The sequence below is a fragment of the Salvelinus alpinus genome, chromosome 13 (genome assembly GCF_045679555.1).
Source record: "Salvelinus alpinus chromosome 13, SLU_Salpinus.1, whole genome shotgun sequence".
NCBI lineage: Eukaryota > Metazoa > Chordata > Actinopteri > Salmoniformes > Salmonidae > Salvelinus > Salvelinus alpinus.
This window is the reverse complement of record NC_092098.1, coordinates 13,913,160-13,940,007: the sequence shown is the minus strand read 5'-3', so window position 1 is coordinate 13,940,007 and position 26,848 is coordinate 13,913,160. Positions and strand designations below refer to the sequence as shown.

At 40.8% G+C, this 26,848-nt stretch overlaps 3 protein-coding genes and 1 non-coding gene across 4 annotated transcripts in view; 3 read left to right on the top strand and 1 right to left on the bottom strand.

The window, feature by feature from the left end:
• Positions 1 to 6,043, top strand: part of LOC139537160 (A-type potassium channel modulatory protein KCNIP1-like) — a 52,578-nt gene extending 46,535 nt beyond the window's left edge. Inside the window, exons 4-10 of the mRNA XM_071338124.1 lie at positions 1,862 to 1,986; positions 2,949 to 3,018; positions 3,138 to 3,208; positions 3,352 to 3,459; positions 3,548 to 3,652; positions 3,819 to 3,881; positions 4,107 to 6,043. Of these exons, the coding sequence (XP_071194225.1) occupies positions 1,862 to 1,986; positions 2,949 to 3,018; positions 3,138 to 3,208; positions 3,352 to 3,459; positions 3,548 to 3,652; positions 3,819 to 3,881; positions 4,107 to 4,154 (590 nt within the window). The 3' untranslated portion in view covers positions 4,155 to 6,043. The remainder of the gene's footprint in view (positions 1 to 1,861; positions 1,987 to 2,948; positions 3,019 to 3,137; positions 3,209 to 3,351; positions 3,460 to 3,547; positions 3,653 to 3,818; positions 3,882 to 4,106) is intronic.
• Positions 6,044 to 10,391: 4,348 nt separating this feature from the next.
• On the top strand, positions 10,392 to 16,250 carry LOC139537158 (nucleophosmin-like). Its single transcript, XM_071338121.1, has 11 exons — positions 10,392 to 10,620; positions 11,795 to 11,874; positions 11,995 to 12,114; positions 13,524 to 13,617; positions 13,826 to 13,932; positions 14,212 to 14,255; positions 14,332 to 14,383; positions 14,470 to 14,568; positions 14,782 to 14,922; positions 15,095 to 15,169; positions 15,429 to 16,250. Exons 1-11 carry the CDS (start codon positions 10,572 to 10,574, stop codon positions 15,477 to 15,479), a joined length of 912 nt encoding a protein of 303 aa, XP_071194222.1. The 5' UTR covers positions 10,392 to 10,571; the 3' UTR covers positions 15,480 to 16,250.
• Positions 15,281 to 15,351, top strand: LOC139538096 (small nucleolar RNA SNORD61). The gene has a single exon (XR_011667669.1). It is a non-coding gene; the product is annotated as a small nucleolar RNA SNORD61 (small nucleolar RNA).
• Positions 16,251 to 19,181: 2,931 nt separating the features above from the next.
• Positions 19,182 to 26,614, bottom strand: LOC139537159 (T-cell leukemia homeobox protein 3-like). Its single transcript, XM_071338123.1, has 3 exons — positions 26,011 to 26,614; positions 23,530 to 23,767; positions 19,182 to 19,526 (listed from the first exon to the last, which is right to left on the bottom strand). Exons 1-3 carry the CDS (start codon positions 26,450 to 26,452, stop codon positions 19,313 to 19,315), a joined length of 894 nt encoding a protein of 297 aa, XP_071194224.1. The 5' UTR covers positions 26,453 to 26,614; the 3' UTR covers positions 19,182 to 19,312.
• Between the last annotated feature and the right edge of the window lie 234 nt (positions 26,615 to 26,848).

The window sequence follows — 26,848 nt, the reverse complement described above, 5'->3', positions numbered from 1 at the left end:
GACCATCGGGTTCTTGGTCACCTCCCTCACCAAGGTCCTACTCCTCCGATTGCTCAGTTTGGCTGGCCGGTGTGCCTTTCCAAATCAAGTCCAATCAAGTTGTAGAAACATCTCAATGATGATCAATGGAAACAGGATGCAACTGAGCTTAATTTTGAATCTCATAGCAAAGGGTCTGAATATTTATGTAAATAAGGTGTTTTTTTAATTACATTTGCTAAAATATTTAAAAAACAGTTTTCGCTTTGTCATTATGGGGTATTGTCTGTAGATTGCTGAGTTTTTCATTTTATTAAGGCTGTAACGTAACAAAATTTGGAAAAAGTCAACGGGTCTGAATACTTTCCGAAGGCAATGAATATAGGGCTATACATCAATCTAGAACAGGATTATGTATTTTGGGGTTCATGGAGAGAGACAAAGACTGCGAGAGAGTGCCTGAGCCCTGATTTAAACCAATGATATTCGATTGATAGGCTGTTTTTAACTCTGCAGCTGCAATTAAAAAATATATATCTTTACAATGAAAAAATAAGGTGACTCCTGAAAGCCAAATGGAGATGGATAAATTTGACACGCATTCAGTCTTTATATTACTGTAGCATAGACTATGCTGCAGCAAATGTAGGCCTACCTGTCCAATAAAAAAAAGTTACTATGATGAGATAGATGATAGGTCTACATGCATTGTGAACTGCGCTCCATACTGAGATGGTCTGTCTGTCCCCACACTGAGCAATGATGATTCATCATGCAGTGGCCGTAGAGAAGCCAGATTTAGACATTGCATATAATTTAACAGTTCCAATTCACGCCATGCTGTTCATATAAATAATTTATTATAATTGACCTGTTTCTCACGGGTATTTATCCTGATAAAAGGGAGTGGTTTTGGGTGGTAAATCCCGGTAAATTCTGCTCATAGATTATGCATGTATGAACTACACTATGACACACACACACTATGTGTGTGTGCGCCTGCGTGTGTGCCTGCGTGTGTGCCTGCGTGTGTCTGCTTGCATGTGTGATGGGGTGATGATCGACTCCATTCAAGATATGCAAGAGTCTGTGTTTTGAAATAGCGACGTGTATTTGTGTGTTTTAGTTCTGAGAGGAGCACATCTGTGCATGTTTCCTAGTCTCCTCCAGTGGGCCAGAGGCTGTCCCTCCCCCGCCCCCTCCTGAGAGGACGCCAGTTCATCACATCATTACCCAACATTCATCTCTCTCTGGCACCCAAAGCACCAAGTTGCCATCCGTAAAGTTCCCCAAGTCCATAATGGGGAGACCAATGTCATAACTCTAATCCTCCCTCCCTCCCATCTCTTCCTCCATACAGTCTCCTCTCTTCTGAAACCTTCTCCCCTGCCTCATTTCTGTATTCTTCCTCTCCCAACATCATACTCCCCTTTTCCTCCTCTCATATTGAACTCCTCTTCTGTTTGTTTAACTTGCCATGCCTCATCCTCCTCCATTACACCCCTCTCTCTCTGCTCTCACAATCTTCTCTAGAATTCTTCTGTAGGCTTCTCTTAACTTTCCATATGTTTCGCTGTCTGACTCTCTCACCACCAAAACAAAGACTCGAGACGGGGTAACTTTAAAGCTTATTCTTTCTGGCAACATTGATATGATGTACTGTGAAATAAACTGTGATGTCTGTGATGTTTAAATTATGATGCATCTGTGACATTTCACGCTGGTTTATTTACATAAACACACAATTAATATCTATCTCCCTCCCTCACTCGCTCCCTCCCTCACATACTCCCTCATTCCATCCCTCCCTCACATACTCCCTCATTCCCTCCCTCCCTCACATACTCCCTCATTCCCTCCCTCCTGCCCTCTCTCTCTCTAGACAAGATTGATGATGAGTTGGAGATGACCATGGTGTGTCACAGGCCAGAGGGTCTGGAGCAGTTGGAGGCCCAGACCAACTTCACCAAGAGAGAGCTACAGATCCTCTACCGAGGCTTCAAGAATGTACGCACCTCATCCTCCCTCCTCCCTTCCACTGTCTGTCTATCTTCATCTTCTTTTCCTCTCTCTCTCTCCCTGTCTTTCCTCCGCTATCTCTCTCCCTGTCTTTCCTCCGCTATTGCTCTCCCTGTCTTTCCTCTGCTATCTCTCTCCCTGTCTTTCCTCCGCCATCTCTCTCCCTGTCTTTCCTCCGCTATCGCTCTCCCTGTCTTTCCTCCGCTATCTCTCTCCCTGTCTTTCCTCCGCTATCTCTCTCCCTGTCTTTCCTCCGCTATTGCCCTCCCCGTCTTTCCTCCGCTACCTCTCTCCCTGTTTTTCCTGCGCTATCGCTCTCCATGTCTTTCCTCCGCTATCTCTCACCCTCTCTTTCCTCCGCTATCTCTCTCCCTGTTTTTCCTCCGCTATCTCTCTCTCTGTCTTTCCTCCGCTATCTCTCTCCGTCTTTCCTCTGCTTTCGCTCTCCCTGTTTTTCCTCCGCTATCTCTCTCCCTGCCACTCTTAAGTATACATTCCTGCCTATGTTGCCTCTCTTCTTTACAAGTGTTAATGTCAAAGCACTCTTATCTCTTACTCCGATAAGTAAATGCATTCAGCCTCGTGCCTTCATCACTTCATATGCTGCTAATCAGTTTGTACAGGCCTGCAGCTAGAGGAACTAAGCCTGTCATACACCATAACAACAATTAAATGCTGCGTTACCCATATACACCCAATGGGAAAATATATGTAAACATATATTCTCTACACACAAAGATGCTCAAACACCCACCGACTCATTGACACACCCCCACATACAAGTTATATACACATTTCTAGTTAATTAGCTGTTAGATTTGATTGACATGTTAACTCTGTAACCAAGGGTGGTGCCATTTGAGTGTAAATGATTGGTTGATCTGGCCGTACACCAGAAGAAGCTGCATTATTTCGTTGTTTGAAGTAATGTTTTCACATGGTTTCCACAGGAGTGCCCGAGTGGAGTGGTGAATGAAGAAACATTTAAACACATCTACGCCCAGTTCTTCCCTCACGGAGGTACAGTAAACCAGACACCTCTCATTTAGATACATAACATGCCCTGTCTTGTTTACGACTCATTTACAAGCACTCTGGGATAAAAACAAATCTCATGCCTGTATCTGGTTGTGTTGCAGATGCCAGCACTTACGCTCATTATCTCTTCAATGCGTTTGACACGACAAGCAATGGATCCATCAAGTTTGAAGTACAAACCACACACCACCACTATCACTCAGAGAATGCTTTAAATAAAACATGTCTTTATCTTATTTGTACTAGTGCTATCACTCAGTCCGAACTCAGTCTTTTTTCACTTGAATCTCTCTCCCTATGTGGTGACTCACTCAGGAGTTTGTAATGGGACTGTCTACACTGCTGCGGGGCACTCTGAGAGACAAGCTGGAGTGGACTTTTCATCTGTATGACATCAACAACGATGGCTACATTAACAGAGAGGTCTGTGTGTTTATTTACATGTCAGTCATATTGAAAGATTTACATATGACGTACTTATTAATACAGTGTTTGTATTTCTGTGTTAAAGGAGATGACTGAGATTGTGAGGGCCATTTACGACATGATGGGGAAATATACCTACCCTGCACTCAAGGGAGATGTCCCTAAGCAGCATGTGGATGCTTTTTTCCAGGTGACTTTACCCGACATCATACAGTACAATGTAATACCAAAATAGAATCTTACTGCAGAACGTTATGAAACCCTTAGGTGTGCGCAACAGTTTAGACCACATAATAACAATTTCATACATATTGAAAAAAATTGGTACAATTCTCTCACCTCTTCCCTCCCCACAGAAAATGGATAAAAACAAAAATGGAGTTGTGACTTTAGAGGAATTCATTGTCGCATGCCAGGAGGTATGTATAGTACAGGCGTATGTTTATACATTCGATATTTTGATGTCGGTGTCTATGTAAGATGCTATCCCTATTTAATGATATGCTTTGAGTTCCATCATTCCCCCCCTATGGCTTACATAAGAGAACCCTCTGTCTGGCTTATTGTGAAATGGGGACATCCTGTGGTAAAACAAATGATTTGCAACATTCTGTCATACCGTCTTTCTCCTCTTCTCCCCTCAGGATGAAATGATGATGAGATCCATGCAGCTCTTCGAAAATGTGATGTAAAAAGGGAGCTGGTGGAAGGAAGGAGAGAGACAGTTAAAAAAACGAGAGAGAATTCTGTGTGTGTGCTTCAGTCCGTGCGTTCCTGTGCGTACGTCCGCGCACGCGTGTTTGTTTATCTGTGTGTGTCTGTCAGATTGGATGAATGTGTATGTATGTCTATCTCTCTCATCCTCTCATCTAACTTGTCAGCGTCCATGTGTTTGCCAAATACTGTCTCTGCCTGGCTCCATGCTGTTGTATGGATCAGAGGAAGCCAGAACCACCCAAATGACCAGCTGAGAGCAACAAGCTCTCACAGTCTCACTGCAGAATTAGACATTCATCCACGTTCTCAAAACGTCAAATTTCGAAGTGTTTTTGTTTGCTCATGCTGCTCTGTATCGTTCCATTTCTCCAAACATCAAATTTAGAAGTTAAGGGTTAAGTTTAGGCACTCATTCTGAATGGTTAAGGTAAGGGTTAAGGTTTGGGATAGGGTTTAAAATTAAAAATGTAAAACCAATATCCAAGACTGTGATCAAACACGCAACCTTCTGATCCAGAGTCACGGGATTACCCAAGCCTACTTGATGGTAATAGCGCTCCCTGTTGCCCCTAGCGGCCAGTTTTGAAGGCATTTCCTAACGTCCTCACGTCAAATTTCGACGTCAATCTTGAACGACCTGGCTGCTGAGAGACCCCTGGACTTGATTGTCATATTGCTGAGCCCGGGAGCATGCAGATGAATTATCTGGATAATGCTTTCTGCCTTTTTATGTGACATGAAGGTTTGTAAATCAGATGATCATACAACACAGACTGAAGTGTGAAACAGCTGAGAAGACTCAAACCTATTAAGCTGCTCCCCGCTTAATATGTGGAAACCCTACCTCCGGAAACTACACTGGGCTACTTTGGGTTCTTTTGACTTTGTTCTTTTTGCCAAAATAGATGCATGCTTGACCCAGAGGGATCCCTTCCTCCCTACCATAGAAATAGAATCGTGATTCTACTCTATGCGCCCGACCATCCATGTGCTTGACCAGGACATGGACCTTTAATAACCTCTTGACCTCTGTATTTAACTCATGCGTCCAGTGAATGATTTATGGACCAATATGATCTACTTATCTACTTATTTATTAACGTGTTTATGCTGTAAAATATGAGGTTGTCCGAATGTATTATTTGTTGGGTTTAAGTGTCATATGTCGTGTCTGTTTTACTATTGTCGTGGTGACCTCCGTACCTCTGTGTTGGCTTTGCTGTCGCTCTCCCGTCTATTCCTGTAGTTGTCTGTCTGTCCCTGACGGATGCCTGTTATAATGTGTGCTTACAAATACACCCAATAGACTTGGTTTATGACTATGATGATACATAATCTTGTATGTTGGCTGGATCTATCTAATGATGGGAAATGACCATCTGCGTAATGCAATGTGAATGGTGTGACTTATCTGTTGAAGTGTACATTTACAGTATATATGTGTCTAAACCCATTGAGGAAAACAGAAATGTGAACTAAGTATTATTATGGAGAGAGGGAATGTGTCAGTAAAACAAAGGTATGGAGAGACACTGAGACACAGTAGTTAGCTAAAAAAAAGCCACCACTCAAAGCCACCACTCTTCTAATGTCGAACAATTATTATTTTTCTTCAAGGAATTACTCATTTGTGTTGACTTTGTCAGTTCCTCCTCAGTGTGCAAGATGGTAAATATATTGAATTAGTTTAGCTCCGGGTTTCAAAGGGGCAAAACAATATGAATAGAAAATGTAAGCAACAGGTGCACCTCATACAAAACTATCTCAGACTGGGACCGATGGAAAGATTTAGATTGGAGAGAGTTTCAGCTTTCATGTTATGTTGTACAGTGCAAATGCTATCAATAAAATGTTTTAGAGAATATGTTGTGTTCTCCGTGTGTGTGTGTGTGTGTGTGTGTGTGTGTGTGTGTGTGTGTGTGTGTGTGTGTGTGTGTGTGTGTGTGTGTGTGTGTGTGTGTGTGTGTGAGAGAGAGAGAGGAGAGAAAGGGGGATCTCTGAATCAAATAAAATATTAAGATAATCAATGATTGTATATATTAATAAATACGCCTCTTTGCGTCAAAAGCTGTGATGAAAGGACTAGACCAATAAAAATCTTCCCGCATTCTAGAAAGAAGATGTGGTTGGAACAACCTTCCTGAGTTCCAGGAGTGCCCAGTGGGGATTAAGGGGGTTGAAATAGAAGGAATCAGGGCTGTCCAGCAGCTCTCTTATGTGGAGGCAGTGCAGATAGTTGAAGGAGTGAGTGGAAATTAGGAAGAAATGGCAATGGATGCCCCGGAGCCTGCAGAAAATGTTATTCATCAGAAATACTGATTGTGAAGAAAGTAGATTTATTAGAATGGTTTCTGTATTCTGTAAGTGTGTCTACCACGATCCGTGCGTATATTCAACATAACTCACAAACAAAACTTTGATCTGTGAATATAATAAAATTGTACACAAATTAAACCATAATCTGTGAATGTAAAAAATATTTCCCAAATTAAACAATAATATGTAATATTCACGATTAATCACAAATGAATCGATGATCTGTAAATATATTCAACATAGCTCAAAAATAAAGCTACTATTTGAACAAACGTATAACGATTTGTGAGCAAATGATTAGAAATCCCAAACATTTACAACTGTGGAATGTGCATTTGCTCATTCAAAAAGTGCTTGTGGATCTGTACTTTACGCATACATAATTGTTTGACAAATTTTCCGTCTGTTGATGTATTACTATCTACAAATCTGTGTTCAAATGAGAGTCAGCTATCTCCATTCATTGGGATAATCTTTGTGTCATTCTCATTCAGTAATTTATTGGGAGAACACTTGCTAGCTAGATAAACTTAATTAAATGTGAGTATAAGGACGATTATTGATTTTTAGTTTCATTAAATAGTGGTATATAGGTGTAGGGTTAGTTGGTGGTGCAATTTTTAACTTTTCCCCTTCCTTTTGTATATCACAAAATGTAACGAGATTGACCACACACTGCCACACAGTAGGTGGTGGCATGCACAAACAAAGTGTGAGAAAGCCAAGATACCAAAGAAGAATTTGAGTATAACATTTATTTATTCAAAAAATGATGTTAAAATGTTCAATAAATTACTTTCATATGAATGTTAAATTCGATCATTGAGGCATGCAACACAGAGTGTGTGCTTTCGACATGAGCCCACTAGCCTAGTCTGATTCATCAGGTTGTAATACACAATTAATTGGTATATACAGGCTGAGACATTTGTGGTGTAAATGTTCCTTAGAAGCCAGAATGTTGAATAAAATAAAATGTAAACTTGCTCTACCGGTTGTCTGTGCTGTTTGTCCTTCTGCTGCTCGACATTTTTGACCAAATATCCACAGAGTAGAGTTATTAACCTGCCTGTTCAGTATATTGGTTTGTACTTCCAATTTTTTTTTTTTATCGAATGTGACAAACACTTCGACAATATGGCCGAGCCTAACTAAACCGCAGCCTGAACTGCAAACACTTCCAGCTGATCGAGGAAATGTGCTTCAGTCGACTTCTTACATTCGGCTATTGTTTACATATTGTCCATCACGTGCAATGTCAAGAGATTGAAAATACAAGCGACAGAACCTGTGGATACCCTATCTACACCTAGTACCGCCAAAAAGGACGAACAGCACGTACAACTGGTAAAGTAACCTCATATCATTTTATGAAACATTCTGAATTTTAGAGAATATTGCATATTTTTTACAGCGACTTCTTTCAGACTGATATCATGGAGTAACCATGGTAACAGTTTGATGTTTAGGCAACCCACTAGCCAAGCTAACTACCTGGCAAACGTTGGACACTACTGAAAGCTAACAGGTGATCTCGTCAACTGTTTAGACAAACAACCAAAGATAAACTAATTAGTTAATTGTTAATGTAGAACTGCTCAGTTTTAAAATCCTGAAGTGGTGATCTACCTAGCCAGCTAATGATAAATGTTGCAAATCATATTTTTTCAATATGTGATTTGTTTGCCGGACGAACCACTCTCCCGAAGAGGAAAGTGGAGTGGAGGAAAGAAATTGTACTGTTATCTCATTAAAAACGTTAGAAATTCAGCTAGCTATTGTTTGTTCCATTTAGGCTTGCTTGCAAGCAATGCCTGGTTTTCAAACCATGCAACAGCTTGTTAGCCACTCACAATGCTTTGGGGCTGTGCTTTGTCTCTTGAGTTTTCTGACTTCTGAGAAATGGTTTAACGTTAACTTGCCATTTTATTGTCGCTAGAACTCACTACTGTCAACTTGTGGTGAAGTAGCTAACGTTAGCTAGCTAACCAACAACAACTGGAACGCCACACTCAGCCCTCAAGTGCCTTTTTAAAATATTTTGTTTATTTAACCTTTATTTAACTAGACAAGTCAGTTAAGAACAAAGCCTTTAGCAGCACTGCAGTCAAGTAAACAAACTCACAAATTGCTTCCTTATGTCTAAAATAGCTGGACAACCCATCATTGTTAAATTGACTACCATTTCAGACAACAAAGACTATAGCTATTATTACAGACAAAACAAAATACTATAGCTAGTGTGCCATTATTGATTGCATGCACAACCCCTGTTAACCAACAACCAAGCTTACCTTGTTATAGGCTGAGCTGGGGCTAAGTGCTAGCAACCTCTGGCCCTGAAGATCATCCCTCCATGAACACTCATACATTATTGGTGATTATTTTTTTTTTTTTTGCATTTGTATAATTGTTTCTTCCTAAGTCAGAGAACAATTAGAGGCCCGTGTGTAGGAGCCATTTTGGCCTGTTTATGAGTTGTGTATACTTTGTCTTTCAGGGGTTATTTTTTACCTGTTTTGTACACTAGAGGAAAGGGTTATCACAACATATGTTTGGGTCACTGGTCTCATGTGTGTATATAGGTAGCACAGGTGACCAGGAAGGGTTAGCACAGGTGAGAGGAGAGCACATACAGTTGTTACTGTATCACATATATAGCTCATGGAATGCATCTCTCTGCACCTTTTGTATAGGAATGTGTTTTGGAGCTATTTATATTTGCAATAAATGGGAACTTCACCCCAATAGAGTAACGTTAGGAAAGCTGATTTTTGTGGACTCATTATGGACAGCTCTCCTATGCCAGTTCATAGGGAATCGCCACTACAACACCTAATGTCATGACTCAAAGTGGATAAGAAAGGTTTGCTGAAAGAAGTTATCTTGCAAAGAAAAGACCCTTGAGCAGATTGCTGTATTGTACTCTAGCGTTTTTTCTGGACCACACTATTGTTTTACAGCTTGAGCGACCTGTCTGCCTTAAATTATGCAGAATCTTAAAGGGCGGTTAGCTGGCCAATTAGCTTCAGCTGTGCATCACGTGACACAAAGTATATCCCAATGAATGGATAATTGTTTTATTTTTTATTCTGTAAGCACAGAATTGTTTTTATTTAGTTAACCATTATTTTACCAGGTAAGTTGACTGAGAACACATTCTCATTTACAGCAACAAGCTGGGGAATAGTTACAGGGGACAGGAGGGGGGATGAATGAGCCAATTGAAAGCTGGGGATGATTAGGTGACCATGATGGTATGGGGCCAGATTGGGAATTTAGCCAGGACACTGGGGTTGACACCCCTACTCTTACAATTAGTGCAATGGGATCTTTAGTGACCACAGAGAGTCAGGACACCTGTTTAACATCCCATCCAAAAGTCTGCACCCTACACAGGGCAATGTCCCCAATCATAGCCCTGGGGCATTGGGATATTTTTTAAGACTAGAGGAAAGGGTGCCTCCTACTGGCCCTCCAACAACACTTCCAGGAGCATTTGGTCTCCCATCCAGGGACCAACCAGGACCAAACCTGCTTAGCGTCGGAAGCAAGCCATTTGCTCACATTGTTCTGCATTAGTTCAAATTTTAGTTTTATTTACGAGCTATGTTGAGTATATTTACAGAGCATGGATTTATTTGTGACTTATGGTGAATGTTTATATTTATTTAACTAGGCAAGTCAGTTAAGAACAAATTCTTATTTACAATGACTGCCAAACTCTAACCTGGACGACGCTGGGCCAATTTGTTCGCCGCCCCATGGGCCTCCAAATCACGGCCAGTTGTGATACAGCCTGGAATCGAACCAGGTTCTGTAGTGACACCTCTAGCACGTATACGCAGTACGATTTGATTTATCCCTATTTCCGTGTTTTTTTTCTGCGTTGAAGTTCGCCAGATTTTCACCCCACATAGTAGGTGGCAGCATGCACCTATGTGTGTTTGCGGAATGCCATAATACAATAGAAGAAGAAAGAAGGCGTGGCGATTGAGCCCGGGTAGAGTGTCTGCGTAGTGAGAGGGCCTGTCAGTTTTTCATTATCTTCGAAGTGCCCTGTCTCAGCAAAGAAAATGAACGGTCTGGACGAAGAACAAATGGGACCACAGACCTTTCTCTATGGTGAGATACTCTATTTGAACTAACAATAGTTTTTCGGAATAACGTTTATTTTAATAAACATATCAGTAAGCTAGCTACTGTATCGAGAAAAAAATGATGTTCATCAGACACAAGTAACACGAGGTACAGCTAGCTAATATTAGCACAATTAGATAACTTTACCACTGACGTTAGTTGTAGCTTTAATGGGGGACATGTCGGAGTTTCATCAACGTATGGTCTAAATACCATTGCATTACACTATTTGGTAATGGAACTTGCTTACCCAGATGTCAACTCTGAAGTTTATCCACGAGATATCAACTTAGCTAACGTTAGCCAGCTAGCCGATAGTTAGCACATGTGAGCTAATTTTAGTTGGCTAGCCATCCTAGCTAGCTAGTCAAGCATCTTGAGACCAAATTTGTCGAGTGATGTTTTGAGGGTCTTGGTGTCCCGGTTGATTTGTATGTGTTGTGTTAACGTTAACTGGGCCAGACTTATTTGTGATGGACATTAGATTCTCACTAGCTAGGTACTCCTCCATGCGTATCAAATTTCTCAACACGTGCTTTATTTAAAGATGGCGCACAAGGCCCTCTAGATAATGTCCATGCAGCGCAACACGAATTTGTGAACATTGCTTAAATTTCTAGTGTTGGCTAAAGTTGTTTATAATGATTCCACTTTATGGAGGTAGTATTTGAAGTGCATTGATCATGGCATGCTTTGTCAGTGATTTGGGGGTAACGGTTCCAGATTGGACATTTTAATTTTTATAAAACGTGGCATGTGTCTTTGTGAATTGTGTAGTTAAGCGACCCAAAAAATGGTTGCTTAATAGCCTGTCTACCTACCTAGTTGGCTAGCTAGTTTCATTGACATGCTGAGGGTGCACGTGCGCATTCAACCACGTGGGTTGGTGGCCCACGTTTGCCTCACCTCAGTCTACCGTTTAAGGAGATGTCCAGGGTTCCCTCAGTACCGGTTTGAGTGCAGGTTCTTTCTCCAGCCAAAGTAATAAAAATATTAGTATTCTATTGAGTCTTTTTGTATCAGCTTTTTAACTGTCTCAAAAAAAGGCTTGAAACCACACCATGTCATCCCACATGTTGCACACCCCAAAGTTGAATCCCTTTGCTGATAGCAATGCCTCACCCAATTTCCCCTTTCTAAATTGACTTTTTCTCAACAGGGTGCGAGTTGAAATCTGGGAAGGATGTTGTTTTCAACCCAGAAGAGGATGACTTTGAGCACCAGCTAGACTTAAGAATGGTGAGTGTTACAGCTGTCTTTCTGCAGAATAAAATATATATTACTTTCCAGATATCTGTTTTTCCTCATAGAAATGAGAAACAATTTCTAAACTTGGTGTCTCTTGTTGATTGCTCTTAGCTGTGTGTGGACCTCAGCACCAAGGATGAGCTGCACATCGTGGAGGTGGAAGGACAGGACACAGAGGGTCAGAAGGTTAAGGCTGTGCTGGCTTCACTCAAACCCTCCACCCTGCCAAGTGTGAGTAGTCAGACATAGAGTATCATCAATACTTCTGTGCCATCCCTGAGTGAGGGATTGTGGTTGTATGGCCTGTGTAGAGTTAATGTTAACTTCCCTGATCTACCGATACAGAATACGGGTTCACTTACCTAAACAACCGCTGAATTGCAGGGCGCCAAATTCAAAAATATTCCTAAAAAATATTTATAGTCATGCAATCACAAGTGAAATATACCAAAACACAGTTTAGCTTGTTGTTAATCCACCTATCGTGTCAGATTTTTTAAATATATTTTACAGCGAGAGAAATCCAAGCTTTTGTGAGTGTAGCTTTCAATGCTACATCAGCTAACCCCAAATTAGCATGGTCACGAAAGTGTGAAAAGCAATAACATTCATCGCTTACCTTAGATAATCTTCGGACGTTTCCACTCCCGAGACTCCCAGTTACACAACAAATCTTCTATTTGTTCGATAAATATTACTTTTATCACACAAAAAACGCCCTTTGGGTTGCGTGTTATGATGAAAAAAAACTACAGCCTCATTCCGGTCCTGAAAGGAAGATGAAAATTTCCACACCAAAAAATTATTACTCAAAATATTTATAATCATGCAATCACAAGTGAAATATACCAAAACACAGTTTAGCTTGTTGTTAATCCACCTATCGTGTCAGATTTTTTAAATATATTTTACAGCGAAAGAAATCCAAGCTTTGTGAGTGTAGCTTTCAATGCTATAACAGTTTAGCCTTATATTAGCTTGGTCACGAAAGTAAGAAAAGCAATCAAATTAATCATTTACCTTTGATAATCTTTGGGTGTTTCCACTCACGAGACTCCCAGTTACACAACAAATGTTATTTTTGTTCGATAAATTTACTTTTATCACAAAACACCGCCATTTAGTTTGCGCGATATTTTGAGAAAACAAAAGCCGTGTTCCGTTCGACAAATCCCCAAAAGTATCCGAAATGGTCGTAGAAACAATCCTTTTTTTATATATATATATAAATCTATAAATCTTGTTCATTTTTTCAAAATAAAAGCCTGAAACTGTCTAAAGCCTGGTCACAGCCTGAGGAAGGCATTGGAAAAAGAATCTGGTTGATACCCCTTTAAATGGAGGTTAGAGGGGAAAGGAAACAAATATTATTATTTTTTTTTTTATATATAGATATAGATATATCACTTCCGGGTTAATTTCTCAGGATTTCGCTTGCAGAATAAACATTATTTTTCTACCAGACAATATTTTGACAGTTTTGGAAACTTTGGAGTGTTTTCTATCCTAATCTGTAAATTATATGCATATTCTACGATCTGGGCCAGCGCGAATTTTCGTTTACGTTGGTTATGTTATTTGAAAGGGAAAAAACAATTCTGACCCCTAGCGCTAAGTAACAGGTTAATTGTGTCTTGCAGGTGTGTCTTGGTGGGTTCGCAATCACACCCCCAGCAGTTTTCCGTCTCAAGGCTGGTTCCGGGCCAATCCACATCAGTGGCCAGCATCTTGTCAGTGAGTATGAGTTTGTTATAGGACAGTGTTGTTCCCATGGTTTCTTTAGTGCTGCCATGGCATCTGTTGTCGAAGATGATATTTGTTGAGCTGATTTACTGACGCATTTTCAACACTGCTTACCAAAAGACTGAGACTGAAGATGACCATTCCCTTATATGGAGAATGTAGCCGATCTATTCAAAGTTAACCGAAATCATTCCACCAGTGATGGGAGGAGATCAGTCTTTTGACGAGGATGAAGACGATGAAGAGGAAGAAGAGGTACAAACGTCCAAAAAAAGGCCTGCATCAGCACCGGCTCTTAAATCTCAGGTTAGTCCCGACTACTGGCCTTAAAGCCAACACGCCGGCTGGAAAATCACTGGTCACAGTGTACATATCTGCTGCGTTACTGTTGCGTTGGCCTCTGTAGTCAAAGATGATATTTGTTGAGCTGATGATCCACTGAAGCATTTTCAACACTGCTTACCAAAAGACTGAGACTAAAGTTGGCCACTTCCATTTCTTAGAATGTTCCCAGTCTTTGCTCTTGCTACACACATCCTCACCGCCATGCCCCTAACCATGTCCTTCCCTATCTCCCTTTCACAGAAAAAGATGAAGATGGATGTTGGCGACGAGGATGATGACGATGAGTAAGTCTGACTAAAGCACCTGCTCCTCGCTGAGATTTTATAAAGAGTTGAGTTGTAACATGTGACTCCTCTTTAGGGATGATGATGACGAGGATGAAGAGAGTGAGGCTGAAGAATCTCCTGTTAAGGTGAGTGAATTTTATTTAAACCTTTACTCATTCTGCCCTTGAGAAAGTGTAGAAAATGTCACAAGAAACCTTGCTGTTTTTATCAGGCTAAGAAGACTCCGTCCAAACCTCAGACTCCTGCCAAACCTCAGACTCCTGCCCACAGCGGAAAGGGCTCTAAAGCCAACACACCAGCCGGAAAACAGGTTAGTCTTCTTGCACATCTTTTGCCCTACTATAACATGGCATCTAGTCGAGGATGATATTTGTTGAGCTGATGATCTACTGACGCATTTTCAACACTGCTTACCAAAAGACTGAGACTAAAGCTGGCCACTTCTGTTTCTGAGAGCATTATTGTAGTGATGTGTGTTAGTCATGTTACATGTCTTGTCTAACAATTTGTCTGGTTTTCACAGGCAAAGACGCCTGACAGCAAGGGTGGACAGACTCCTAAAAATGGACAGACCCCCAAAGCAACCGCCAAAACTCCCCAGACCCCCAAACCAGGTCTCAATGTTTCTGAGCTCAAGGTCAAGTTGATGGCGACTGTGGAGAAGGTTGGTGTCTGTTGGATTATGAGAAAATTCATGTGTATTATATGATCTGGAAATACACAGGCCTTCTTACAGTGATTAGCTGATCTTATCCTATGTGTGCTAAAGAACTGTTAACTGAAAGACTAGGGACACTTCTGAATATCTAGACTAATGTCAAGTCTTGCTATTTCAGGGAGGGAAGTTGCCTAAACTCCAGCCCAAGTTTGAGAGCTTTTTGAAGAACTGCTTCAAAGTCACAGAAACCAAGGTATGTTAATGCTGCTCCGGGACATCATGTTTGTCAAGAACACAGGTTAAATTGAATGTTTGGGAAATGAATGACCGCAGTGCTGTCAGGGAATCGTAACACCCCTAAAGAGCAATGAAGACTATTTTGGTTTTGATCAGCAATGAGGAAAAACACCAATACCTCTAAGAAGTTCTGAGCTCTCATCAATGACATGTTTTCTGACAGTTACACAGTTATGATTATGCTTTAATAAATATTTTCCCCCAATCTTTTTCAGACCATTGAGGAACTGTGGAAGTGGAGACAAACTGTTAAAGAGAGCAAATAACTTTTTTCTTGGACTTTTTTTAGTTTGATTACTTCAGCCATCTCATCAATCCCCCTGCCGGCCTACTCTGCCCTTTCTGGGCCCTTCCCATGTCTGAATCAATGCCTTGTACTCTGTTACTCTAAACTGCTGCAGCATTTCATGTCCAGTGCCCTGCTAGAGTGGAGCTAATAGGACTGAGCCCCATCACCCCTGGCCGTACCAGCATCACTCTCCAAGAGGACGGGAGGGGTGGTACTATTCCAACTTTCATGTGGACGGACCTGGGGAAACCCATTTGGAACTTTGTATTTTGTAAATGTGTAAATTAAATCCTTGCTACTGTGTTGTACGTAGCATTCTGAAGTTTGTGTCAGAACTGTCCCTCTGGCATTTTGGAAGATATCTGTTCATGTTTGTTTCATTTTGATTTATTTAAATGATGGGTAAAGTGAAATGACAAGTGTTGTCATCCATAAGCTGTTGAGTTTGTAGATGCTTGTCCTTCCCTTCCAGATGGTAGGCTCTTTAAGGTCTGAGACGTTAACTTTAAGCCAAGCATTTTATTGAACGGTTTTAAGAAATTCTCACATGTTTTATATTTTTGCAGTAAGGGTAGAGTGAAGCAGCTAGTTCCCTGGAGACATGAATGTCATTTTGAAAGTAAAAAGTATTCCTATTCTATTAAACCTGCATGTCATTTCTGTTTACTTGTTATACATGAAGTATATGATCAGCTCTCCATCCACAGAAATATTCTGATCCACAATTAAAGTTCTGGGGAAGATTGTCTTTTAGCTTTGTTTATTGATGGTTGACGAGATGGTAGAATTTCAGTGTGACGCCTTTGATGAAATCCTTTACATGAGCCTCTGCAGGACATTTAATCCCATAATATAGACACCGAAGTATGAACTGCAATGTTACATGAATTTATGGAGTTATTTTGAGGATACACTATTGGCCTACTCTGATAAATAGGCTCTAACATGAAATAAACCTAAATTTCTGGCAGATATCTATTTTGCTGTTGGCCCACTACCTTAAACTACGAGAGAGCGGTTACTCCTTGGGCAGACCTGCCTGCTCCATGGCATGTCCATTGTTGACAACTCGGTAATGCTACGATGCAATGTGAACTGTTTAGGGTTTGTAAGTAGGCATTCCACGGTAATTTAGCGCATGTGACAATTGAAGTTTGCTTTGATTCACAGAAATGCAATCTATATTTTCGTGTCTCGGGCTGCGCTCTGTTGACATACCTGGCTCCTACCAGGTGACATGGAAAGGTCAGTGTCTGTACCTTGCCCTCTCGCTGAATACTGCTGTCCGCTAGGCTCTTTTGTTCTCGCTGTATATCATCTCGAGATTCACTTAATAAAAGTTACTATAAAATTGAGTGGGTTGACTATTTCATCTTAAATCAGCCATTACCCCCCCCTTACTGACAGGTAATGGACGCTTGTGTGCAACAAGGGAGGGTAATTGAAGACAAGCATGACCCTATTGGAGCATTTCTAACCTATTGATCTATGGGTAACAGGGTCGATGTGTTATGCTTAACACAGATGTATGCTATCCAACTGTTAAATGTTTCATCAACATTCACACAAAATGTCTGAGGGACATAACTTCATGCACTCACCTTAAGTATGGTTTTATCCCTGTTCAAAGTATCTGACAGGGAGACCCATTCCACTGCCTCACTCTGACAAATACAAGACACCTGCCAGTAACCCACCTACCACTATGCATCTTCTGTATTGCTTTGGTCCCAAATAAGGTTGACAGACTCAGTAGGTTTGGAATGTCACCCAATCTCATTCCCCTATGAGTCGCTATAGACTCTGGCCAGCAGAGGGGGCTGGTGTATAAGTAAGCCCTTTGCTGACAGCCTTGGTTGTGTTGCATCCCTGAGGGGTGATCTCATCCTCCCTCCCAGATCTGGAGCAGGTCCAGGAGGTCAGGAGACTTCCTGTATCAATTATCCTGAGCAGAGAGGCTTTATTAATGGCTGCTCTCCCTAATGGCCTCTCAGACTATCAGGAAGAGGGTTCGTCCTCTTGCACCATCACGTCTGCTCAGCTCTAGTGTGTATAAGTATGAATAGGCCTATCTAAATAGCTATTGGTGATTCTGCAGCTTTATATGGGGATGCTGAGATATCTTTTGTGATGTCCCATTTTTCACCACATTCATAATGGACACAGCACTGAGACCTATCAATCTCCCCCCAGGTCAGCTGAATGTGAGTCAACAGCACTCAGTGGGGGAGTGGGGGAGGGGGGGAGGGGGCTTTAATGGGGAGAGCCTTTTTATGGTCTCTGTGGATCTCCCCCTGTAAGTGCCTTAGATCTGTCGTAGGCTAAATCCTCCCTGGTCAATGTGTTTGTGTGCGAGAGAACGTTAGTGGTATCGATCTTTCTGCTGCTGTTTTTGTTTGCATTGTATTTGAGTGTAATGAGCATGTTCTGCAGACATTCCACTTTATATGTAAACAATAAAGTAGCTATGGAGACCAACAGAAGGGCATTGAAAAATAAAGAGTGATTCAAAGCTAAAACAAGAGAATGCTTTTTTTATTATTAGGTTTTGTTTAGTTATTTACATATTTATCAAATACAAAGTATGATACATGGGGAGAGATGCTGTTATCATCCATCTATTACACCGCGTCAAATATTCTCAGATGACTCATACAACAAAGTCCTTTACACCACATTTGAACGAAGTCAACCAGACTCTCCACCTCTCAGGTCTGATATACCACCCTCATTGCACCACACTTCCCAGTGAAGGGGTCCAGCCTGGCATGAATAAAACAACACTATAAATAATTAGCTTCCTCTTTTACTGGATTGCTTCTTGTCCCACTGGCAAATGTTATTATTCTAAAATAGCCCTTGAGCTGTGTATTAACTCTGCAATGAGTTATATATATAGAAAAAAAAGTTGATGTCTTGCTAGTGTTCCGGGTGGATGTTGTTTAAAGAGGTAGCAGTTATCTGGTTTGTTCAGACATCACTAAACACTTGCCCAATAGAACAGTAAGCAGTTGATTCTACAATATCTCACTTGTGGCTATCTAGTTTTATAGTTTGCCTTCTTATTCAAATGTAATTATTCGCCCTAATTGAGCTTTAGAGTGTTAATAGATTGGAATCAAAGCATGTAATACATTCAGTGGCTTTTTAGGATCAGTGTTTGCCTAAGTCCGTCTTCACCCAGTACAAAAAAATCCTGCTAACTAGCAGTCTAAAGAGGAAACAATTAGATGGAATTCAAGATGGAAAATGAGAGGATGATGAGAATGATTCCATGCAACAGCAACGTTTTATATATTCTCAGAACATTAGTGTATTCTCTCTCTCTCTCTCTGTTTCCCATCCATTTTCTCATCCTTTGCAGACTGGTCAGCTCTGAGATGCAGGGGCACAGAGCTGATAGTGTAACTGTAGTGGTGAAGGAACAGATGGGACGTGGGAGAAACAGATGAGCCAATCTGTGCTGTGTCAGTCAGTCAATATGTCCGTTTGGAATTATAGGGCTGGCTCAGTGACGTGTGTCACGTACATCGCCACAGCTCATAGGCTACCACCCAGGATGTGTCTGACACAAAGGACCCAGCAAACATTCTGCATGTCCAGATCATATCAGGGTACTTAGGAACTGGAGTTTTTGTTTAATCTTCAGACTCCCTCAGACACAATTTGGCTATGTTCTGGAAGGACAATAATAAATCATTAATTTCAATTTGCTCACCGATCACCTTTGTGCAGTTTCTTAGATATCAGTCAGTAAGCATTTTGGCCAGTCCGAGTGTGTAATGTCCAGAGCGCCCCACCCTGTCCCTGTCACACTAGAGCGGTGATACGGCCCATCTTTGCTGCTTCCTCAGAGGCCCACGGCTGCAGGTTCTGCAGGGCGAACAGAGAGGAGTTGTGGATGCAGAGTGGATCGGACGGAACCGAGTCACTCAAGGACTTCTGGAAGGCATCATGCTGCAGCTGGATCATCAGCCGATTGGCCTGCTGACGCTCCGCCTCCCTCTCCTCAGCTGTCTGTCGCCTGGCAACGAAGACAGGGCGGGTAGGGAGAGGACAGGGACAGAACAGACATAGACAGGACACTTATTAAGATTCACTGTTAGAGGAATTGGTTACACAGACAGAAAATGTGATGCACCCAGAGACATCAAGGCCAACATTAGAACAGGGATACTGATGACGACCACCTGTCAGCAGCTATCACATGGTTGATTCAGTAGAGCAGGAGAGACACCACACTGGCATGAGCCATAATGACACATGGGAGAAACCAGAGAGGACACTGACCTATGTTGCCAAACAGAACATGATTGCACATTATTGCACTCAAGATGGAGCAACTCTTGCAGATAATCTTGCAGATAATATAGATAACAGAACCTTCTGTGTGAATTTTATATTTTGCAGAAACCACTATAAGAAATATTATTATTATTTGTTCTAAAAATAGTAACGTATTGATTATTTGCAATCGTATCAAATTGTTCCATTATTATTCGTTATTTGACCTTTGATATTTTCCAGCGGGAACCTATGCAGTAGCTAGACTAGATGACAGTATCATCACGTAAGCACATTTTTCTGGAAATATAAGACAGTTCAGTGTATTTCAGTGGCATTAATCGTGCACCAAATTGTTTCATAACAGGCTACAATGTTGCATGTATTTACGTTTGATAAATTTGCACTGAGCCTGACATCTTTTTTCGACAGTGTGTAGGCCAAAGCCACTGTGAGCGCAACAGTGTGTCCACAGCTGATGACCAGGCAAAATAAATTCTTAGCCTATACGGTAGGTTAGGATAGGCTACGTTTCATAATGATATTACCCACTGGCATATGCCCCCCCCTTTCAAAATACAAAATTCTCTCAGCCTCTTTGGAAAATGTGTAGAATAGCATGAGATTAGCTATAAATCTGCACATTTTTCTCTCTGCTCCAAATGATACTGGAATGTAATGAAATTCCAAAGATCTGGAAATCATCATTTGTCCAACCACTTATAAAAGGGGGAGATCCAACTCTTTAAATAATTATAGGCCAATCTTAAAGCTGTCACCCCTGGCGAAAATACCTGAAACCCTTGTTAGTGAGCAGCTAAAATAGTTTTTATACACTAACTCTATTTTATCAATGTACCAATCGGGCTTCAGGAAGAAGCATAGCACAATTACAGCAGCCATGAAGGTTTTAAATGATATCACTGAAGCCCTTGACAAAAAACAGCACTGTGTCTCACTTTTTATTGATCTCTCTAAGGCTTTTGATACAGTTGATCATGCTATACTGAGGCAGAGATTGTCGAGTGTAGGTCTTTCGGAGCATGCAGTTAAATGGTTTGCTAACTATCTGTCTAACAGAACTCAGTTCACTCAATTTGATGGGCTCATGTCTGTTAAATTGTCTGTCTGTAATGGTGTGCCCAGGGCTCTGTACTTGGTCCCCTCTTATTCACTATTTATATAAATAATGTAGACAAAAATTTGCTAAATGCACAACTTCACTTTTATACTGATGATACTGTTATTTATTGTTGTGCCTCGTCTCTCACAAAAGCTTTACAGAACTTGCTAACTGCTTTTTATACTGTTCAACATACCTTGTGTCAATTGAAGCTTATCCTCAATACTGACAAAACTAAACTAACTGTGTTTTCTAAAGCAAGAATAGACTCTGAACCTTTCACCTATTACTACCTGTCAGGGCAATGAGATTGAGACTGTAACCTCATATAAATATCTTGGAATTTTAATTGATGACTGCCTCTCTTTTAAATTGCGTATTCAACAAATTACAAAAAAATTGAAGCTGAAGTTGGGATTTTATTTTAGGAATAAGGCCTGTTTTTCTTTTGAAGCCAGAAAGAGGTTAGTATCAGCTACATTTATGCCTTTACTAGACTATGGGGATATTTTATATATGAATGCTTCCGCTCAGTGTTTGAGATCAATTGACACCGTTTACCATGGAGCATTGAGATTTATTTTAAACTGCAAAACCCTTACGCACCACTGCACTTTATATACAACGATTGGCTGGCCTTCTCTAGTCAATCATAGGCTCAGTCACTGGAATACTTTATTTACAAAGCCATTTTGGGTTTACTACCATTTTATTTGGGCATTTTTATTGTTCAGAAATGTGGTGGGTACTCTCTTCGTTCGCTGGACTTTATCCTGCTAACTGTTCCAAATGTCCGAACTGAATTTGGTAAAAGGGCTTTTATGTACTCTGCGCCATTGACTTGGAACACCTTAAAAAATACTTTAAAACTGGAGGAACTTGTCTCGATTAGTGTTTTTAAATCATTGATGAAGGATTCTGAGGCTGATTCCCTAACCTGTCAATGTTTTTAATTAGCTGTTTTATGATTTTGTTATACTCTTGTGAATTCTATGTTTTTTTTACTATATTACCTGTAGTTTTTCTACAGGTACTACTAGATTACCTGATTACCTGTAGTTGTTGTCTGTTTGTAATTGTGTAATGACTTGGTGCTGCCTATCTTGGCCAGGACGCTCTTGAAAAATACATTTCAAATCTCAATGAGCCCTTCCAGGTTAAATAAAGATTAAATATATAAAAATGGCAACATGTGGAATTGCAGGAAATTATTAAAAAACTGCAGCATTTTCTCTCAGTGTCATGGCAAAATGTGTAAAATGACATGAGATTAGCTATAAAACAAATGTTTCTGTTTGCCCCTTAGTAAAGTGTGTAGAATTTTGGAAAGTTAGCTGTCCCTCCCTTCTCTCAGACCTTGCAGAAACTGCCGGTACAGAGCTGATATTACCAAAGTTGTAGGCTAGTTGTACACTTTTTGGCTATATAACCTATGGTTTTCTTTGTCAAATAAATGCAGATATGTGTGTCAACATAGCTCACATAGATTTAGCCTAGTCCTACATAAGATAAGCAAATTCATTTTTGTTATGAGTCAAATGATAAGCCTACTTCAGTAGGCACATCTTAATACTGAACCAACCCAACACATATGACACTAGAGCCATGCCTTTGCAATACTCATAAAGCTAGCTCTTTCAAACTAACTCTCTTAACACTGTTTATTGTACTCAGGTTTATTGCTCCAAGAATGCTCCTTCGTGATATAACATCACAATTTATTTTGTGTCCCATTACATTTGATTGTGTGGGTGTGCAAGTGATCCACTTAATACTTTATAGGTTAAGCTATTACATCTGAATGTTTTATCTCCAAAACTATCGAGCCATGTTTTACATATGTCACAAAATCTTTGATCCAAACACTTTGTCCAATATTAATGATATTCTATAGAGCTGAGTGAACGGTGTTAGGAAAACCATTATCCATGAACTGTCCCTAGTCTTGTGTACTGACTGCAGAGCGGAGTGGGTAAACTGTGGCCCGTGGGCCAGATCCGGCCCACAAGCTCATTCAATTCGGCCCGCTCGAGGTTTGAGTAAAAAAAATATGCCATGTTGGGTTAGAAAAACACTCCCGGCCACTCTTCAACATCTAAAACTAAATAGAAAGTATGGAGAAATTATAATGGACTTTTATATATTCTAATGACTGCCCTTTTTCTGGCACGCAAATTGATTTTGACAAACAGTGCGGTCCTCTGTTGAATTTCGAAATCTCAATGTGGCCCTTGAACCCAAAAGTTTGCCCAGCCCTGCTGTAGAGGGTCATGGTTGTGTTTGTGAGGCTGAGCTGTACAGTAACATAAAGCGGAGTGAATATGCCTGTTAGGTTTTGCGCACCTGAGTTATTGGGTACCCATTAGCATTGATGCACAATTAGCTCGGGACCTAACACACCTCTATAACATGTATTAGAAGTCAAAGTTACTGTGGATATTGTATTCAAGCTATCATTTTTCAAATTGAAAATTAACATCAGAAAGTGGTAACTGATTATATGTTTCTCTGCTGACCACTCTAGAGTAAATGTAGACTAGATCTTCATCTTTCTCCAGAGAAACCACTCAGAAAACAACTCATCTTTCCCCTCCTCCCCCTCTCCAGCCCAGTGTCTCACCTCCACTTGGTCCTGCGGTTCTGGAACCAGGTCTTGACCTGTGCGTCGGTCATCTTGAGGGTCTTGGCGAGAGCGGCCCGTTCAGCGCTGGCCAGGTACTTCTGTCTATGAAAGCGTTTCTCTAGCTCACAGATCTGCACCCGGGAGAAAGATGTCCGCGGCTTCTTCCTCTTTGGAGGGGTGCGGTTCTGATAGGGGTGACCAATCCGCCGGGTCACTGTGAATGGCGTCAGTGCAGCTGTGTGTGTGTGTGTGTGTGTGTGTGTGTGTGTGTGTGTGTGTGTGTGTGTGTGTGTGTGTGTGTGTGTGTGTGTGTGTGTGTGTGTGTGTGTGTGTGTGTGTGTGTGTGTGTGTGTGTGTGTGTGTGTGTGTGACATTGGACAAACAAAGAAAGCAGGTCATGAACAGGTTCACAAGATCTTATGTTGTGTTCAATTTGTTGAAGGACATTGTAGTCCGCATGGAAATCTCTAAATTGATACTATAATCAAAAGAAATGTACATGCTCATTGGTTTGACCTATATACCACCCTTCCCTCTCTCTCATAGAGGTGGAATGTTGGAGTACAGCTGAATATGTTTTATAGGTGTTTTATGGGTCTTTAGAGTAATTGAGTAATTCTAATCTAATTCCAATCAACGCAAAATCCAAGTTGAGCATATGTTTAAATTATTCTTATTTATTTTGAAACATGGCAAAATGATCAATTCAGCATTAGTCCATGGTTAGTTGATAAAGTACTGCTCAAGAGATCGTCGTATTATATTTCTTCTTACACAATGGGTTATTGCCTAGTAGTAGCAGACATTGCTGTAATAGTGCTGTCTATTCAGAAAATGAAGATATGTTGACAGTCAATAATGCTGATGATGTCGATGAAAAGAGGTTGAGTGTTTTTCCCCATTCAATTCTGATGTGGAGAGTTTCTTCCTTTTGTCACAAAACACTGACAGGCAATCATCTAGAACCCTTCTGCAATATTAATGACACTTTACATAGTGCCCCCCAGAAGAAAAACAAAGGTTCTGATACATGTTATAGGGCATCCACTGAGACAGACTGGGAAAAATCATTTACGTTACAGATGAAGAGGTTTCCTATTTTACTTTTTTCCCTGAAGTGTCCAATTTACAATTATTTTATTACAACGTGACAATGGCAAACAGTAGGCCTGCCATAAGTATTGGCCAATTATCTAATTACTAATTTCTGTCAATGTAGGAATAGCTTAGTACCTTTCAAGTATGTTATACTATGAATTCATTTAGATGTTCCATGTAAACATTTAGTTTGAATAAATAGAAACAGAAAGGCTTTACCCCTTCTAGTACCCCAAATGATGGTTTAAAATAGTGCAATAACTGTATGTGTTCTGTGGAAATAATAATAATAATAATAATGATTAATTATAGGCCACATTTTAGTAATAATAACAATAATAATCATCATCATCATAATACACTTAGCATTATAATATGTCCCGTTCAGCAAGACACACACACACACACAGGATTCAAAATCCAAGCAAAAACTGTTCCTTCAGTAGTAACAGAATTAGGTCGAGTTGCTAAAGACAAGTGATGTAGCTAATAGCCTACGAAGAAGTCTGAAACACTTGTGCAATGTATCTGAGCACTTTCGATAACAGCACACCCATCCTATTGATCTACATCGAAATATGAAGTCCACATTTGGATCAAATGTGTTTCTTTTCATAAACGGTTCTAAATTGATGAACCTTTTAATAATGATAGTTTAATGGGAGTATACAATTGTGGTCTTCCGGTGAAATAGGCCTGTGTTTATTTATTAGAATAACACGGGTTGCATTTTTATATTTGTGATCAGTTCATATTTTCTTGTTCAATTGTGTGGTAAAACCTGCATGAAAAGTGTGCTTATTGTTATATTGACATAGTTTTAATGGTGCAACTTGCAAAGTGCCCCAACGCATCGCGTTGAGAGAACGAACCTAATTCGGGCAGTATTTCTACCGCATGCTTTAAAGTTGTTTTTATGTTAGTCTTTCTCCTTTGAGTTAGGCTAAACCTTACTTTGAAATATGAAATAATATAGTATAATGAATAATTCAGTGTTTCCTTATTTTTATCTGTTTGCATTTTCTTTGCATGCTATGTTCTTGTTTATTTTATTTATATCCGTGTTTTCCATCAATATAAAGCTTTCAGAATTAGGCTACAATTCAAGTTAATCTGGTGAACTGATTCGACTGGTCCTGTGTACTTTATTTGTGGAACTGGTCAAATCCATTTAAACTCCATGAGTGAAACGAAAATTCCTCTTTGAAAAATAATAGGCTAAAACTTATGAAAACCCTGAATTTACCGAGTTGAAATGGAAATGATTATCAGGTCTGCTGCAGTACATCCCAACTATGTGATTTTAGGGCCGTCTACCCAGTCCCAGATTAAGCCACCCCTGGACTAAAATAGCCTACACATTGAATGGAGATAGTTTACCTGCAAATCTTTCCTTTGCGAATCTTTGGCTGCTCTCCATCCAGGGGAAGCTGATGCTGCCTAGCCCTGGTACCGCGCTGGCTATAGGAGGAGGCACTGCGGCGGCCAGCGGCCTGTGCGCCGGGACTCGTATCACCCCTCCTGGGGTGAAAGTCAAGTTCACTCCGTATGCACTTGATTCCTCGTATGATGATGCGATTCCATGGAAAGAACCGGAAAGCGAAGTGAAGGGCGCTGCACTGGCTCCACTTGGACTACCGAGGTGGTAACTTCCTCCACTTGTGAAGTTCCCAGTATCCGAACCACTCCGGGTGGTGTTCTGTGAACCGTCCTGGTCGGTACCACTGAGAATCTGGTCAATGCCGAAACTAATAGGTTCATGCTGGGGAGGTTGTGAGGGCTGATTTACGCCGCTGGGGCTTGAGCTTGGCGCCCGCTCCATTCTCGCTCCCAGAACCTTTCCAGTACTTTTACGCAGTCCTCGGACAGAGCCGATGTTGCAAAAGGTTATGATGTAGCCTACGAGTACAAATTGGTTATGTTGAGTTAAGCATCCAGCTCTTTCCCGTTTAAAGCTCGTTTTGGATAGTTTGCGTTCTATGGCTTTCTATGGCAGCGAGTTTTCCACCATCCTTCGCGGCTCTGACGGATCCGTCCATTTGCGATTTGCTGATGTTTGGCACACTGACTTTGCAGGGCAATCGCAGTTCGGATCAATTCTATTTTGCCCACTACACCCCCCGAACGCAATAGTGTTTCCTCTGTCCCTCTTCCGATTGGTTAGACTAGCTTTCCTGCACCTTATTGGTTGAAGTTTTAACTTTAATTTGCTGAATTG